At 42.6% G+C, this 18,470-nt stretch overlaps 2 protein-coding genes across 2 annotated transcripts in view; one reads left to right on the top strand and one right to left on the bottom strand.

Annotated features, from left to right (window-relative positions):
* Positions 1–18,470, bottom strand: part of LOC128741756 (metallo-beta-lactamase domain-containing protein 1) — a 203,399-nt gene that overhangs the window by 108,643 nt on the left and 76,286 nt on the right. The gene's annotated exons all lie outside the window — the stretch shown is intronic.
* LOC128741755 (CTP synthase-like) lies at positions 15,358–17,591 on the top strand. The gene is made up of 5 exons (XM_053837770.1): positions 15,358–15,523; positions 15,751–15,921; positions 15,981–16,737; positions 16,817–16,973; positions 17,148–17,591. The coding sequence occupies exons 1-5, from the start codon at positions 15,358–15,360 to the stop codon at positions 17,589–17,591; spliced, it is 1,695 nt and encodes a 564-aa protein (XP_053693745.1).

Genomic DNA, 18,470 nt, shown 5'->3' with positions numbered 1-18,470 from the left:
TGATTTCTCTGGAGCCTCTTCCTACATCTATTTGGTTTTCGACACATTGATTTGTAACCCAATCCTGCTAGCCCCCGTTTTAAACCTGGCGTAGATTACCTCCGCAGTCCCAAGGTTTCTTGTAAAGATGGCGAGGTCGTCGCCGAAGGTCCAAGGTAGCTTCGAGGGAGTCCATCACTCGGTCCAAGGTAGCTTTGATTAGCCGCGTCAGTTTGTCCGGAAAACTAGCAAAACTGTTCACGGTCGACTTCATCGTATGCTGTCCTGAAATCCACAAAAATAAGACGCGTGGGCCCGTCCAGTTAGCTTCGGGGAACGATGCAAATCTAACAAGCCAGTCGTCGTACGCTGAAATCTCGACTGGGCGGTGCTGCTTATAGATTCAGTAGGATCGTTGCACTCCCAAGTAACGATTCTAAAGCCATTTGGTTTTACTTGAATTTTATAAAGGTTTTATTGCGCTAGTAATCATTACCTCTGGTTTCATTGTGGTATTGCGCAATACCAAGAGGATAGGAGTTCAAACACACTCATAACTAGCTAGAAAACCATAATAAAACTGTTAATAAAGCAAATTTATTGTGGTTGCTTTTATTACCACGTTAAAACTGGTTGGCTGCATCACCTCTCTTATAAACTTGTGGCATATAACGCACCAGTCAAAATTGATTTTATCGCGGTTGCTTGTGAAACCGCAATAAATCTGTTAGTTTTATAGAGCTATTAAAACGGTAACACCGTGACCAAACAGTTTTTTTGCTGCTATTATGATGAATACCGAAGTTCAACACCAAAATCATTTTTTTATGAGAGGCCCATATTGCCATATTCTAATATTTTGTTTTAGCTCGCAAACAAAAACTCATCGAAGCAAATTGTTTTGCAGAAAGAAAATTATTATCAATCGGTTTTACTGTCACAGGAAGCAACTAAAATGATTTTGCTAGAAATTGAGATTGACTAACTGATTATATTTATGTTGTAAACACAAACAGTTTTCGAAAATTTTAAAATCTTAGTTTTATCAACCTATCATATCAATATTCACGATAAAATATAATGCACACATGCTGCAAACGAACTAAGACTGCTAAAAATTCATTATTTATTCTATGGAAAATTTTGTTATGGTCGCTATGAACCAAACCGTTCAGAATGATCTGTCAGTTAAACATTAACTTTCCTGCTCATGAATATATTTTCAAGTTGACAAAGCTGGTGAACTGATATTTAGCTTTTACCAGAGCGAAAAGCGAAAAGCATTATTAAATTATGGTGCCGGAAACTGTCAAGCAGCGAAAGCTTAATTGGTTTTATTGCTGCTTTCAGCAGAGCGTGATACTACTGCTTGAGTTTATCACCTGATTCTTGTAGTGGTTATGAAAACATTCTGAGGAGTGGTCCACTTGGTCAGAAAGCAGTTTTATAGTGGTCATCAGAAAGTTCTGGTGGAGCTCATAGTTTTATTAGCGGTTTTATGAAATTGGTCATGAAAACCACTATACGAACGTAATAAAACTTGGAATTGTTACTTAGCCTAGCCCAGTAATTGTTCTGTACTCTGGTAACTGGCTGCGAAGTCTATCGTTAAAGAAGGGTCAAGTTCTTAAGAACATTTATACCTATGACTTTGATTTTTTATAATGCATAGCACGTTGTACTCCGGACATTTCTGGAGGACTTATCGGAGAGTGAACTTTGATCCGTAACAGTACCTGCCCCTATACGGGTTGGGTTAATAAACCATGCCTGATACTGCCCTACGAATTCTCCTGCTATTGGGGATAGACAACGTAACAAAATCTGAGAGAGCACCTTGTAGGTTCTACCGGGAATCGGAACAGGACAGGACAGGATTTGCAAATACTACCTTTTATGATATCGAAACTATTCATCATATCCTCCCTCTAGCTTATTTATCTGTTGCCAATATGACTTATTATTATTTTTAAACATTTTTGACTCATCTCAGATAAGTCTGACGGTATTCCATCTTGCTTCCTGAAAAATATTTTATTGTTCTCGCTAGTCCTCTTTCATTAATACCTTAATACTTTAGTTCAGCAATGTACCTTCCCAATGGCGGAATTCAATTATGTTCCCTGGACACAAGAAGCGTGACATGCGCAATGTTGAAAATAAGGAATTATTTAACTATGCCCCAGCTCTGAAGTGCTTGAGATAATTGTGAACGGCCCTTTGTGCGCTCGCTGTCAACACTACATTCACTCAGTTTTGCGAAGCCCACACTCGTGTGGTCTAATTTTCTCACACACGCGTACTTACTCCAACGAATACGCCGGCACAAGCATCCCTTTCGGACTCTCGCTCTTATTTATTCATGCACTGCGATGAGTTTTTGCAAGTATGCATTTCACCAACAGCTACGGTCGTCGCTCTCGTTCGTCATTGCAGCCCGAGCTGCTGAATACTCGCGGAGGTTCGCACTCCCTCCCGTAAATCGAATCGAGGGCAAAGATGAAGAAGAAAAGATAAAGTAATGCAAAATCTGTATCCCAGTGCGCTACTAGTCCTCACGGGCAGCTGATTGCTCTCGAGTTGTTTGACTCGCGCGTAAGCTATGCAGGAAGACTATGTGCATTGGCGAGTATGTAGGTAGCAGAATGTCTGCAAACAGCAACGGCGGCTGTTTGGCTAAGGTCCAATACAGAGTAAAAGCGACTGCGATGCGACGCGACTTCGCCCACACTATGTAGTTTAAATACGCAGCCCTGCCTGCTTCCGGTAAAAAAGAGCTGCATGTTTAAACGTATGAGTCGCGTTTACTCTGGCGGTACCCTAACACTTGCGTGAGCGGCGTAAAAGTTGAATGCTATGCTTCTCGTACTCTCTCGCGTGATAGTAAGCATCGTTGGTTTCTTGCTCGATTTGCAACACTGCATTTACTACATCTCTTCATACCAGCATGAGTTTTTTTCCAACACGATCAGTCTCTACGAATCTTGTTGATTTCGTCTCGTTCTACCTGAGTAACACGAATGAAGAAGTGTAAATTGATGCAGTATCATGTCCACGAATTTAAAAGTAGCGTTTGATTGGGTTGATTACGGTATTCACCTTACCAGTTTTGAGAAACTGACAGTTTTCGTCCTGAATATACACTCATACTTAACACACCACAGGCAGAGTGTGACGATCGGATCCAACTTTTCCGAAGAATTCAACAACAACATTCTCTGGTCTACCTTGGACCACTGTTTTTTTCGCTTTTTGGAAATAAACTGTCAGCGCTCCTGCCACCTGGCTATCGGCTTTTTTATGCCGATGATGTAAAAAATTTTAAAATAATTAGAATGAACTCCGACTGCCTTGAACTGTAACACCTAGTGGACAAATTTGAAGCAAACTGGTTTTTTCTCGTTTGATGCGTAGATTCCAAGGGATTTGCTTGGGAAATTAAACCAAATTACAGTTCTCCAGCAGTGGACGAACTAGCGCGCAATATAAATTAAATGTTAATTTAGCGTCCAGTGATCCAGCCTGGGAAACTAATAACTTCACATTTTGCTATGCTCACAATGAACCAGTGCCCCAAGCAGCAAATAAATTCAGTAAACTTTGAAATCGACGGCAGTCGTCTTCATCACTAATCGCAGCCTATAGTTTCAAATCATCAGCGTACACTAACTTGCTGCCAGATTCCAGCAGTAATGCAACATCGTTGAAGAACGTTGAAGAACATTATATTGGAGCAGATCAACGAATTCCAGGACTCTCTTCTGCTGGTGTTCGTTGACTTCGAAAAAGCGTTCGACCGACTCAATCACGAAAACATCTGGGGCGCACTTAGGCGTAGAGGAGTTCCAGATAAGCTAGTCCATCTCATCGAGGCTCAGTACGAGGCGTTCTCGTGCACGAGGTTTTGCACGACGGCGTCTTGTCCGACCCCATAAGGGTTACTGCTGGCGTGAGACAGGGCTGCATTTTATCACCGCTTCTGTTTCTCATCATTATGGATGAGATATTGGTTGGGGCAATTGACAGTAGACCAAATCGAGGTTGCCTTGGAATCCTCTAACGATGGAGCAGCTAAATGACCTCTACCTAGCCGACGACATTGTCTTGCTCGCACAACGCCGAAACGATATGCAGAGCAAGTTAGACGACCTCTCCCAGACAGCAGGTCGTAAAGTCAATGTAGCGAAAACTAAGTCAATGGTAGTGAACACTGACTTGGTAGCCAAAAAACGCCCGATGGTGGTACCAAGACTGATATAGCCACACGGATCAGGAAGGCCAGGGGTGCCTTTACAGGTCTGCGAAACATTTGGCGCTCAAACCAGATCACTCTACGTACGAAAACCCGAACCTTTAATTCAAACGTTAAATCCGTACTGCTGTATGCTTGCGAAACGTGGAGACAACGCAAAAACTGCAGGTATTCATTAACCGGTGCCTGCGATACATCATTCGTGCCTGGTGGCCTGATAACTGGATATCCAATGAGGAACTCCATCGTCGGTGTCATCAACGGCCGATAGCCACAGAAATTCGTGAACGTAGGTGGAAGTGGATCGGACACATCTTGAGGAGAGGAGCGAACGAGGTTTGCAGAGAAGCACTCGACTGGAATCCACAAGGACAGCGTAGAAGAGGCAGACCCAGAGGCTCATGGCGACGGAGCTTAGCCAACGACATCCGGGCTGTAGACGAGAACCTGTTCTGGCGACAGGTAAAACAGGACATGGACACATAAGTAAAGTAAGTAAGTTGAAGAACAACAGAAAAAGCAAAGGTCCCATATTACTAGCTTGAGGCACTTCAGATTTAAAGGAAAGCATCTAGGAAAAACTGGATCCAAGTTTCACACGTAGGTAAAGTAGCGCTGAGATATTAGTTCAGTCACTCAATCATTTGATGGGAAGCACCAAGACGAGAACAGTACAATGTTTTCATTGGCAATATTATCTGCGGTCTGTCAGTCTGTATTAAAGTCAATGCATATGATGTTATATTATTAGGCCAATGTATCTAACGGTTCGCCCAATTTGCTTCATGCTGGCCTAACAAGCCAGTCGTCGTATGTTCGAATCTCGACTGGGCGGTGCTGCTATAGAGTTAGCAAGAACGTTGCACTTGCCCCGTAATTGTGTAGACTCTAATAACAGGCTGAGAAATATGTCGATAAAGAAGGAACAAGTTCTAAAAGACGTTCATATCCGTGGCTTTGCTTTGATCTAACGATAAAATGATGAATAAGTGAATTTAGAATTTATTTAATCTAACTTATGAGGAGGATAGGTTATATCAATAATTTCCATTTATCTCTCGAACTCAAACAACACTTACGAGGTGAATCGTTAAACCAATCCAACCTCGAATGAACGAATTGTGCCGGATTTCCTTCAGTGCGTAATCGGCATTTAGGAAACTTTCTCCGTTGCAGAGGGCACGGGGAAGACGTAGAAGATAAAACACCTTTCTTTAAATCTGCTAAATTATAAATGCGACATCTCCATGCGGATAAGGACGGGGATGTCAGGTGGAGAAAAACGAGCGCTTCCCTAAATAAAAGCGGTTGTGGCACTTTTGGTTCCTTTTGAAATCTAGCAGGCAAGTGGGAGTTGAATGGTTCAGATTTATTTCACACACGGCCCGGAGGAGCATCTACTGGGAATGAAAAGGATCAAGTTGGATGCCGAGAGAGCTAAATGTTTAATCGAGATTTCACTTTGCTTACTCAGCATTAAATTTAGCGAAAGAATTGTGACCGTAAACTAAGCGAATTCAGGATTCCGGTCATCGGTTCATGTTTCGCTTGTCCCCTTGGTATTTTTCGATAAAACCATTAGTCACGCGAAATCGAACACGCTTTATTCAATCTGGAATTCAATAGAACAAAATTAACACTTCTGCAGCTTCCGTCTCCGTTTTCATTGACACTTTGCATATCCGGCAGCACTGCCTGAGCACTGGGTCGGTACAATAGATAAAAACCCAATGAACTCTTATTTATTGCTTGACAGGAGCAGAGGTTTCTATACAATATAGCGTTCTATGTAAACGTAATATTGCTGATTGCGTATATTAGACTCCGGTCGGAGCTTCCATAAACCATAAACTTCGTTCGCCTGACTTGGCGGACTGATGGCTGAGCTGTAGGGCGAGGCTGACGGTTGTTTTATCCAATACAGTAACGCTGGTGTTTGCGGTTTAGTGATGAATTTTGCACATACACTCACATAAAAACTGACAGATGATATACTGCGGGCAGGGCAAATAAATATTACTCACCGTAACGCACGAGGACGAAATGTGAATGGAACGCAATCATCAAGTGTTTAATCTGCTAAATTAATTTCAGCGAGAAGCGCTTCCCAAATGGTGGTTCGGAATCGATAATAATTAACAGGCCTGTGCGATAAATTTTGCTGACATACCAAGCGTAGGCCGCATACTAAATATAACTAGGTCGATACGGCAATTCGACATTTGCTCCTGGGTGGAGTCAGCGTGGAAGTGCGAACTTAATAAACCTCTCGCAATCAACTGAAGCGATTATTAGAATGCAATAATGGAAATTGCTTTAATTCTTTTTGGCTTCAACAGATGGAGTTGCTAATTCTCCGAAGTGAAATTTAGTTTATATTTTACTAGGTTTTAAATTAATTTAATTTTTACATGTTTCAGTTTATAAATTTCTACATAATCGAGGCTTCCAAAAGTTTGTTATTTAAGACCTAAACGGATTAAACTTTTTCAATCCGTCCACGCAGGAAAAGTAAAAGACAACTTCCTCAAGGATTTAAAACACGGTCGTGTATCGATTCAGTCTACCGTGTGAACGCTCGAAAGTCAAATCTAAATCCTCTTTATCGAATTTCCACTCTCTATACCTACGAGAAAAAAAAATGTTGGCTTTCGGGATTTCCCCTGTCTATTTTGAGTGCAAAATATCCATCGAAACCAAGGTCTTACACAGCCGCCGGTCTACTTCTCTATCCGAGGGCCACATTTGATGGGGAAGAGCGAAAGCAGATGGTAGCTGCCGAGCACGATTCCGCTTATAATTGCACTTCGGTTTGAAATTACGGGGAAGAGACTAAAGACAAAAGGTGAATTTTTTATTTAGCATTCTGAAATACCTCAGAGATATCCCTGGGCTAGAGGTGCGCAGTACAACAACTTACATGTATAGCTACAGTATAAATGTTTGATTATGTTTAGAGCCCTCGCAGCGTTTTCGTCCGCTCTTCCCCCTCGTTGTTCACCAGGATGCTATCCTGATCCAGCCTGCCCTGGCACTGGCATGCTAGTTGTGCGGTACGGTTCAACGACGCAGAGAGAGAGAGAGAGAGAGATTCTTCCTACCCCGAGCAATGTAGCGCAATTTGGGAAAACACTGTAATGAATATTACAGTGAGCAGCTTCTTCAATCGGCGGAGGGCTTTTTTTGAATTATGAACGGCCACTACTACCACCGTATTGCGCTGTCGCCCTTGGTTGGTCGGACGACCGAGCTTTTTTGCTGCTTTTGCTCCCCATTCGGAATGGCAGGAAATGGGCGTCAGAACAATTGCGTTAATGGGGGTTCGCTGTTAATGCAGGATAGCACTGGTAAACGGGGACGATTTCAGAGAAGCGAGAATTTTACAGCAATGCAAACTCGACCGCCAGTAAGTGCCGTGCGGTTTTCTATTCGCCGTAATGCGTGAAGAGAGTTTAGTCGAAGAAATCGATTTCAGCAAACAGTTACAGTGCCCCGGTTCCCACCACTAACAACATAATGCTTGGAACTATCAGGGGGAGTTTATTAAATCACCGCTACCACCACGTTGATAGCTCTGACAATGAATTAGATATGATGGTGCTGACAGCTTTGTTTCACCGTGTTCTACTAGCTACTGCGTTCTTTCACATTTGAATGATGTTTGCCGTTCTTTGTTGTGTATTACCGGTGCCAAGCCAAAGAAGAAAAAAAAATAAAATAGCGCAGAAATGACTTCTACATAATTTGCAGACAATGTGTTGTGAGCTCAACGTAAAAATTTACTCCTGTTTCATTGCCTTCTTAAATCCGACAGGACGACGCGACGGCATGACATTTTTTGGTGGAATTATAGTTTTATATTTTATAGTTTAATCTCTGTTGTAAATGCACGGGTGGATTGTTAATAAATTTGTTTTACATGATAACGTTTTCAAATAATATTTTCCCTATTTGACTAAATTTACACATTTGCACGATATCGGATATCCAACCCCGGTGTGACTATTGGTCGCATACTGACGGGGCAATCCCAAATTATGATAGCGCTTGAACAGCTGCTCTATGTTGAACGACATAGTAAGTAATCGGGTCGGAAAAATCGGCAAAAACCCAGGCAAAGAAAACAGACTTTGCATTGGAAACTCGGTGCATGGAACCAGCGGTTCCTGAATTTCCTGGGAAATAACCTGTGCAACTCATATCCCTGGGCTTCAAATGGTGAGTTGACAACCTGGAAGGAGCGTCAAACACAGCTCTGGCCCTCACAAGCTCCCGCCTCACGCCTCCACGAGTCATATGATACCAAATGCGGCGTAGCCTGGGCAATGTTGTCAATCTGACAATAGCGAAGTGAGGAGGTGCGACGCGAATACTGGCGCGGTAACCATAGCATGGCGGTAGAGGAAATGCTTCGTCAAACACGAGCGTCTGTTCACCAAGGAGGTGCGGCTCAAACAGCGTCTGTTCTCCATGTTAGGGGCGGCTGATTATTATACTCGTCCTTATGCCAGCAGGGACTCTAAACAGTGCTGTGCACGATGGTCCTCCGGCGAGACAGGGGGTTAGGTGCAGGCCCAACAAGCCGCCCTGGAAAACTAAAAGTTGCCAACAACGAAGAAGAAAATAGGGATCGGAACAATCGGCGTCGACCCAGGCGACGAAATAAGGACTACGATTGGAAACTCGGGACATGGAATTGCAAATCGCTCGGCTTCCCGGGTTGCGATAGGATAATATATGATGAATTACATCCCCGAAACTTCGAAGTCGAAGCACTGCAGGAACTTTGCTGGACAGGACAGAAGGTATGGAAAAGCGGGCATCGAGCGGCTACTTTCTACCAGAGCTGTGGCACCACCAACGAGCTGGGAACCGGCTTTATAGTACTGAGAAAGATGCGCCAGCGTGTGATTGGTTGGCAACCGATCAACGCAAGAATGTGCAAGTTGAGGATTAAGGGCCGTTTCTTCAATTACAGTATCATCAATGTGCATTGCCCACACGAAGGAAGACCCGATGACGAGAAGGAGGCGTTCTACGCGCAGCTGGAACAGGTGTATGATGGCTGTCCGCGACGGGACGTGAAAATCGTCGTCGGTGACATGAACGCGCAGGTAGGATGGGAAGCTATATATAGACCAGTAATCGGGCCAAACAGCCTGCATGCCACAACGAACGACAACGGCCAACGATGCGTAAATTTTGCAGCTTCCCGCGGAATGGTAGTCCGAAGTACCTTCTTCCCCCGCAAAGATATCCACAAGGCCACCTGGAGATCACCAGACCAACGAATAGAAAACCAAATTGACCATATTCTAATCGACGGTAAATTCTTTTCTGATGTTATAAACGTTCGCACCTACCGCAGTGCGAATATAGATTCGGATCATTTCCTAGTTGCAGTCTGCATGCGCTCAAAACTCTCGACGGTGCATAACACGCATCGAAGTCGTACGCCGCGACCCAACATCGAGCAGCTACGAGTCACCGGAGTTTCCCAGGAATACGCGCGGCAGCTGGAAGCAGCGCTACCAACGGAAGAGCAACTTGGCGCAGCAACTCTTGAAGATGGTTGGAAAGGCATTAAGACCGCCATCGGTAGTACTGCTCTAGCGGCACTAGGTACAATGAATCCGAACCGAAGAAACGATTGGTTCGACGACGAATGCGAGCAATTAGTGCAGGAGAAGAATGCAGCACGTGCGAGAATGCTGCAACACCGTACGAGGGTGAATGTGGATCGATATAAACAAGCACGGAACAGGCAAAATCCGGAGGAAAAAGCGCCAACAGGAAGATCGGGATCGCGAGGCGATGGAAGAACTGTACCGTGCTAACGATAAACGGAGGTTCTACGAGAAGTTAAACCGTTCGTGCAAAGGCCATGTGCCGCAGGCCGATATGTGTCGAGACTCAGACGGTAATCTTCTCACGAACGAACGTGAGGTGATCGAGAGGTGGAAGCAGTATTATGACGAGCACCTTAACAGCGATGTAGCTGAACATGGAGGTGACGATATGGCAATAGATCTTGGAGCACGTGCAGAAGACGACAGAATACCAGCCCCTGACCTCCAGGAGGTAGCAGAAGAGATCGGTCGGCTGAAGAACAATAAAGCGGCTGGGGCTGATCAGCTACCCGGCGAGCTGCTGAAATACGGTGGTGACGCACTGGCTAGAGCGCTGCACTGGGTCATTGTCAAGATTTGGGAAGATGTGCCACTACCGGCGAAGTGGACGGAAGGCATCGTGTGCCCGATCTACAAAAAGGGCGACAAGTTGGATTGTTGCAATTACCGCGCAATCACACTGTTGAACGCCGCCTACAAGGTACTCTCCCAACTTTTATGTCGTCGACTATCACCATTTGCAAAGGAGTTCGTGGGGCAATATCAAGCGGGATTCATGGGTACCCGTGCCACCACGGACCAGATTTTCGCGCTTCGGCAAGTGTTGCAGAAATGTCGCGAATACAACGTGCCCACGCATCATTTATTCATCGACTTCAAATCGGCGTATAACACGATCGATCGAGATCAGCTATGGCAGATTATGCACTACTACGGATTTCCGGATAAACTAACGCGATTGGTCAAGGCGACGATGGATCGAGTAATGTGTGTTGTTCGAGTATCAGGGGCAGTCTCGAGTCCCTTTGGATCTCGAAGAGGGTTACGGCAAGGTGATGGGCTTTCATGTTTGCTGTTTAACATCGCTTTGGAGGTTGTGATAAGAAGAGCGGGTATAGACACGAGTGGCACGATATTCACGAAGTCCGTCCAGCTTCTTGGTTTCGCTGACGACGTTGACATCATTACACGTACCTTTGAGAGGATGGCGGAAACGTACATCGGACTGAAAGCTGAAGCCAAACGGATAGGACTTGTCATTAATGTATCGAAAACAAAATACATGAAAGGAAGAGGTTCTAAAGAAGTGAATGCTGACCTCCCTCCCCAGATTCATTTAGACGGTGATGAAATCGAGGTGGTAGAAGAGTTCATGTATCTGGGCTCACTGGTTACCGCAGACAACGACACCAGCAGAGAAATACAAAGACGCATTATGGCAGGAAATCGTGCCTACTTTAGACTCCGTAGGACGCTGCGATCGAACAAAATTCGCCACCGCACAAAATTAACAATCTACAAGACGCTGATTAGACCGGTAGTCCTTTACGGCCATGAGACATGGACTATGCTCGTGGAGGACCAACGCGCCCTTAGTGTTTTCGAACGGAAGGTGTTGCGCACCATCTACGGCGGAGTGCAGATGGAAGACGGAACGTGGAGGAGGCGATTGAACCATGAATTGCATCAGCTGCTTAGGGAACCACCCATCGCCCACACCGCAAAAATCGGTCGCCTGCGATGGGCTGGGCATGTCGTGAGGATGTCGGACGACTGCCCGGTTAAAAAAGTTCTCAATAACGATCCGACTGGCACGAGACGGCGGGGCGCGCAGCGAGCAAGATGGATCGATCAAGTGGAAGGCGACCTGCGGACCCTACGTAGACTACGTGGCTGGCGAATTGCGGCCATGGACCGAGTAGAATGGAGACGACTTATTCGTACAGCAGAGGAAACCACGGCCTGGAGCTGATTAAGTAAAGTAACTCATATCTCTCCTATCCTCCTGGTATCAGTCAGAATACGGGCAACGGTCAGTGGAGATTTCATTATCCACATGTTACGCGACTCTCGAGGATGTTTCAATTCTTAAAACTAGCAAGCTAATGCACTCCACGTAATAAGCAGCTCACGACAGCCTGTGATCCAGAGGTGGCAGCTGAATTAAGAAACGCGCTAGTCCAAGATGTCAGCTTCATTAAGAAACTTGGTCAGGGCCGGCGCTAGCCAATTTGTCGCTCCACGCAAATTCTCAAAATGGCGCTCCCAGAACAAACGAAAAACAGCCGGTGGCACTCGCAAACCCAGTCTCGTAGCGTCCTTCTGCATAACCACTTATGAAGCAAACAACTCGTGAGCAGCCAGCTGCCCGTGAGGGCTAGCGGCACACTGGGATACAGATTTTGCATTACTTTTTGTTTTCTTCTTCATCTTACGCCCTCGATTCTACATGCGGGTGGGAGTGCGAGTCCTCGCGAGTGATCGGTATCAGTTGCTCAGGCTGTAATAACGTACGAGAGCGACGACCTTGGCTGTTAGCGTAATACACACTCGCAAAAGTCGTTGCAGTGCTTGAATACACAAGACCGGGGTCCGAAAGGAATACTTATGTCGGTGTGTTCATTAGAACGAGTACGCGTGAGTGAGAAAATTAGCCCACACATGTGCGGGCTTCGTAACACTGGTCATAGTCAACCGCCATTTCTTTTGAATAATTTTCGGTTTCTTGAAACCCATTATTAGAATCAAAAACGAAAAAGTTCGGTTCATATTTCCTGTTACTTCAGAAACTTCGTCCTCGTACCTTGCTACTTCATCGAAGATGAATCTGCTGGTTGCGGATTATGAAGATATTCGAAAATCTCTCTCGAAAAATCAAAGTCACTTTTCCATCACGTTTATCTCAGTGTTTTGTTTGTTGTGTTTTGTTGCGAATAAATTTTCATCAGGAAGAGGTGGAGCGCAAACGGAAAGCGAAGAATGGCATAGGCGTATGAACCATGCACTGCAGGCTCTACTTGGAATGTTTCTCAAAATACACTTGTCGAAAGTTGGGAGAGTACGATGGGTCAGTCTCGGTTACGGTTACGCAAGAATACCGGATGACCGTGCAGTGAATCTGTTCTCTTCTAGACCTCCATCTGCCTTAAGAGCCCCATACATGTACGCATATGTTCGGCTGGAAACGAATAAAATGTTGGCGGGTCATTCAGGTCGAGCGACAAGCCCAAAATCTTCTTTTGCTAGCTTGGTTCGTGGCGCTCATACACAGGCGAGAGTGTTGACCGAACATGAATTCACCAACATTTTCGGCCTACATGTTCGTACGCGTATGAGGGCCTTTAGAAAGAGAGAAACCCAACTTACTAGATGGATCGACCTGGTTGAAGCCGATTTGCTTGTGTCGAGATGCTCAACGAATTAGCGGCAAATAGCCCAGAACCCAATACAGTGCAATGTAACTCTAGTCAGACCACTTGCCATCCCAGTTTTATGCTGCTAAAGGAGAGGAAAGAAAGTTTTATATTAACCACTTATTTATTTAATGATAGTTTTTTTTAATGTGGGCGAAATGGCGCCCCCTCGAAGTGGCACTGCAAGCAGCTGCTTGTTCTGCTTAAGGGAAGCACCGGCCCTGAACTTGGTAGGTGAGGGATTCCACGCCAAGTGACATATTATTTAATTCATATATTCATATAACATATTTTTTAATTCATCATTTTTGATTAAGCTGAAACTTTGCATAGCTGTTCTCCTTAAAAAATGGTCATTTTATCATACCTAACCAAAAATGGTGCTAATCCATTAAATATTTTAAATTCGAAAAATGGTTTATTTGATCGAAATAGTGTCTTCAGTAAAGTTGTAGATATTAAAATTGCCTTTCTAAAAAATATGTACACTGTAAAAAAATTAAAAACAAAATAAAAGTAAAAAGTTAAATATCCAAAAAAGTGCATTTCTTAAAAATCTTATTTTTTGACATGTTAAAGGTAACAATATTCACTACTTTTTCTAAAAGTTTCATTGCTGGCGAATGAAGGGCAAATAAGTTATAATATTTTGAAAATTTCATGTTTTTTTTATTTTCACCAAAAATAATTTTTTACAGTGTATAACTTTTTCTAAAGATGAGAATTATAATAAGTAGCGTAGCCTGGGGTAATATGCAACGTTTAAGGAAATCGTGGTTTTTCCCTATTAAAGCGTAAAGCAAACATCAATCTTAAATATTGAGCATTATCTCAGGAATATTAGTTAAACATTTTTGAAGCTATCATGCTGAAAACATTTGTGAAAAAAGGCGTACAAAGTGATTTTTGATACTGAGGCAAAAGTCTGAAAATGAAACTAGCCGGGGCAAAATGCACCCATGCAAGTTTTGTATCAATTAAAGGGAATATATTCAATAAATTCGATAATTGTAATACAATTCGTGAGTGCTAACTGTCAATGTCGTTTCTAGTTTTTACCAAATGCAGTGATTACAGTTCCTATGCGAGGGAAGGAAGATGAATTATTGGAGATATGTTTTCCTTGGAATTTTGTGTACCCGAATAGTATAATTTTTGAAACATAGTATTTAACAACCTCCAGTTCTGACTACAGTTGTTTAACAGGACCTGACATTCGGACGTAATTGCGTGTCATTTTTAAAAAGAAGCAAAGTAAATAAAGCATGTTTGCTGAGGGTGCATTTTGCCCCGAACTTACACAAAAAATGTTCCTGGTAAAAACAATAATAATAAATATCAGAACTTCTGATGGTTTATCAGAACTGTGTAGCTCAAATCACAATTAATCGAATTATAACATTTACCGGCGATTAATATGGTCGGAGCAGTTAAAAAGTGTTAGTAAAGCGAAGCAAAAAGTTACAGGTTATTTATAGAAAACATATTTATGTTATTTTTACGTTTCCTTATTAGATAGATCTACCAAATTCACATAGTAGCCAAAGCAAACATCGATTTAACAGGCAGAATTACTTTTTTATTTTTAAATTATGTTTTGGCTTAGAAACAAAGGGGTGCATTTTGCCTCGATGGTGCTTATTACCCCAGGTCCCCTATTATAAAATTTTCAAAATATTATAACTTATTTGCCCTTCATTCGCCAGCAATGAACTTTCAGAAAAAGTAGTGTATATTGTTACCTTTAACATTTACCTAACCATAATGGGGTCTTCGGTAATAGTGACTTTAACACTGGTAGTCAAAAGAAGGTAATTCGCTCTACCTAAAATTATGTTTCCGTGATAATCAGTGGCAATAGGTAAAGCAATCAAAGGTAGCTTTTTTCAAAGACGTGTAGTGATTAGTGCTGTTTGAAACCCCTTGTGCTTGCTTACCTAACAGTTACCACAGCTAACAGTTTACCTAATGCTGTCCTTAAATACTTTGGAGCAACGTTCTATCATCGAAGACGAAAGTCGAAACTCGAAAAGTGACAACCAGAGTAGTAGCGACTGCAGCATCTGTTCAACCGACGATAACGATGAAGTACATCATAGTTACTGGTGGCGTCATCAGTGGCATCGGCAAGGGCGTCGTTGCCAGCTCCCTCGGAATGTTGCTGGATTCGTGCGGAATCGGAGTCACCTCCATCAAGATCGATCCGTACTTAAACATGGATGCAGGAACATTCTCTCCTTATGAACACGGTAAGTGTAGATTTGATTTTCTGGCAATGTTTGTATGTCTGTTTGTTTAGTGAGACATAATTAAATATACAGATATACCGATATTTAAAATTATATGTTTATCAAAACACTTAAAGTATATGCTCCTAGCCGAGAGTTATAGAACGCTTTTATACGAGAACTAACCTTTTTTAAATATAAGTGAAATTAAATTTAAAAATTTTATAAATAATTTGCTTCCTTTACAGGCGAGGTATACGTTCTAGACGATGGCGGAGAGGTGGATCTTGATTTAGGAAATTATGAGCGTTTTCTAAATATTACTCTACATCGTGATAATAACATTACTACGGGTAAAATTTATAAAAAAGTGATTGATCGAGAACGAGTAGGAGATTACTTGGGGAAAACAGTTCAGGGTAAGATAAAAATTTGTCGATATTTTTTTGCATATATTAACCTACTCTATAAATTTTAGTGGTTCCTCACATTACGAACGAAATTCAGGAATGGCTGGAAAAGGTGGCCACAACACCAGTCAAAGATAACATTGCCCCTGAAGTGTGTATCGTGGAACTTGGTGGAACGATCGGTGACATAGAGAGTATGCCATTTGTCGAAGCGCTCCGCCAGTTCCAGTTTCGAGTGAAACGAGAGAATTTCTGTCTTGCACACGTTTCGTTGGTTCCATCACCTCCCGCTACGGGTGAACCAAAAACCAAACCAACGCAGGCTAGTGTCCGGGAACTTCGTGGACTGGGACTTAGCCCAGATTTGATTGTCTGTCGATCGGAGCATCCGATTGGGAATGAGGTTAAGGAAAAAATCAGTAACTTTTGTCATGTTGCTCCAGAGCAAGTAATAGGTATACACGACATGTCTTCAATCTATCATGTTCCATTACTAATGGAAGAGGCGGGTGTGATTGACATGCTGAATGACAGACTGAAACTGAATCTGACTTCAACACGATCAGTTCAATTCATGCAGAGTTGGCGAGGTCTAACGGAACGCATTGATAATGTGTACAAAAAGGTTACTATTGCTGTAGTAGGAAAATACACTAAACTGGAGGATTCCTACGCATCGCTGTCCAAATCGCTGTTACACGCATCATTAGCCGTTGGATATAAAGTTGTCATCAAATATATTGAAGCCTGTGATTTGGAACCAGAGACCAAACAGACCCAGCCCCAGTCGTACTACGAAGCCTGGCAAGCTCTCACAAACAGCCAGTAAGTTTTGCTCAAATGTTTCTTGTCTAATTTTTGTGGAATGTTTGTGGATTAATTTTTTATTGTTTTTTTTCAACAGTGGCGTCATTGTTCCAGGAGGATTTGGAACGCGTGGTGTGGAAGGAAAAATCCGTGCATGCCAGTGGAGCCGGGAAAACAAAAAACCTTTCCTTGGCATTTGTCTCGGTCTACAGGCTGCCGTTATCGAGTTCGCTAGAAATATTCTGCAGATAGAGGTAAGTAACGTATCAAGTGTTCGAACACTGCTTTTTCGGTTTATATAACCGAGCGGCAGTTGTATTTGAAATTCATTTTGATTTTTTTTGGTCACAGTTAGAAGTAACAACACGTGACAAAGAAAAGATCATGTTCGAAATATAATAATTTCTAATTTTAATTTCTAATTTCAGAACGCAACTACAGCAGAAATTGAACAAAAAGCCGAGCACCCGTTGGTCATAGAAATGCCCGAACATCACCCAGGACAACTGGGTGGCACAATGCGTTTAGGGAAAAGAACGACTATCTTCAAGAAAGATAGTATTATGAGACAATTATATGGCAACGTAGATCAAATCGAGGAACGGCATCGTCATCGGTACGAGATTAATCCACAGTACGTCGCTCAGTTGGAAGAGAAGGGCATGCAATTCGTCGGCCATGACTCGGAGAAGACTAGAATGGAAATCATTGAGTTGAAAGACCATCCGTATTACGTCGCCACGCAATTCCACCCGGAGTATCTTTCGCGGCCACTCAAGCCTTCCCCTCCCTTCCTAGGGCTGATATTGGCTTCGGTGGGCAAGCTAGATTCCTACCTGCAGCAGGGAAATAAGCTAGCGTCGCCGTCTTAGGACCTAGGCACAAGGAGCAAAAGTGTCACTTAGTTTTCCATGAAAACAATGGAGAATGACCATACTATTATCTTTATAACGTTCCTTCTATTTTTATACCTTAACTTATAACTTAATGACTTGAGTTTTGCTTTTTTAAATGTGCAGAAAATATAAAAATGGCTATAATGAAATCTAATTCGTCTTTATATATAGTTTATTAGGCATAAGAGAGTAATTTGACTCGATTCCTATAGATAAAAGGGCAAAATTATGGCAAATATGGTCAAACAGGACTCGGTTATTAAGGGTATACCCACCGTTTATTTTGGTTAATATATCCGTCCAGAGCGTAGTTGCGGTGTGAAGAAAGCATGGTGGTTTATAATAAACTCGTTTCAACGAAAAACTGGTGATCATTAGGAAACACGACCGTGGCATGGCAGATGTTGGCAGATTCAGCATATAAGTCCTATTGTAATGGTTTTTATGCCATTAATTATTTAAGAATTGTTAAGATGTCCTTTACAATCATAGAACAAATGCCAATACCAACGCCGATCGTACACGGAATTATTAAGCTTAATGTTTTGAATTGCAGAAGAGCATCCAGGAAACTCCAAAACATGACGCGACGGTATTATTTCAATTGAATTTAATGTTAGAGGGAAATGCATAACCACTTGACACTTTTAATATTTGTCCTGCAAGTTAGTTTTGAAAAGAAGTACCGTTCCGTATCGAAATCCGTACACCTAAGAACTAGACAATTTTAAATGGTCAATATAAAATTATGATATCGTAATAAGCAATTCGTCATATTTTCTTTTGACAGTATAATGCTTATTTTAATATTATTTGGAATAACAAGAAACTAAAATTAATCCTAGTTATAAAAAA

This window comes from Sabethes cyaneus, chromosome 3 (assembly GCF_943734655.1).
Source record: "Sabethes cyaneus chromosome 3, idSabCyanKW18_F2, whole genome shotgun sequence".
In the NCBI taxonomy this organism is placed as follows: domain Eukaryota; kingdom Metazoa; phylum Arthropoda; class Insecta; order Diptera; family Culicidae; genus Sabethes; species Sabethes cyaneus.
The sequence above is the reverse complement of the archived record's forward strand: the minus strand, read 5'-3'. Positions and strand labels throughout refer to the sequence as shown.

Coding starts and splice junctions, on each gene's coding strand:
- LOC128741755 (XM_053837770.1), top strand. CDS start 15,358: ATGAAGTACATCATAGTTACTGGTGGCGTCATCAGTGGCATCGGCAAG. Junction 15,524..15,750: donor ATTCTCTCCTTATGAACACG/GTAAGTGTAGAT, acceptor CTTCCTTTACAG/GCGAGGTATACGTTCTAGAC. Junction 16,974..17,147: donor GAAATATTCTGCAGATAGAG/GTAAGTAACGTA, acceptor TTCTAATTTCAG/AACGCAACTACAGCAGAAAT.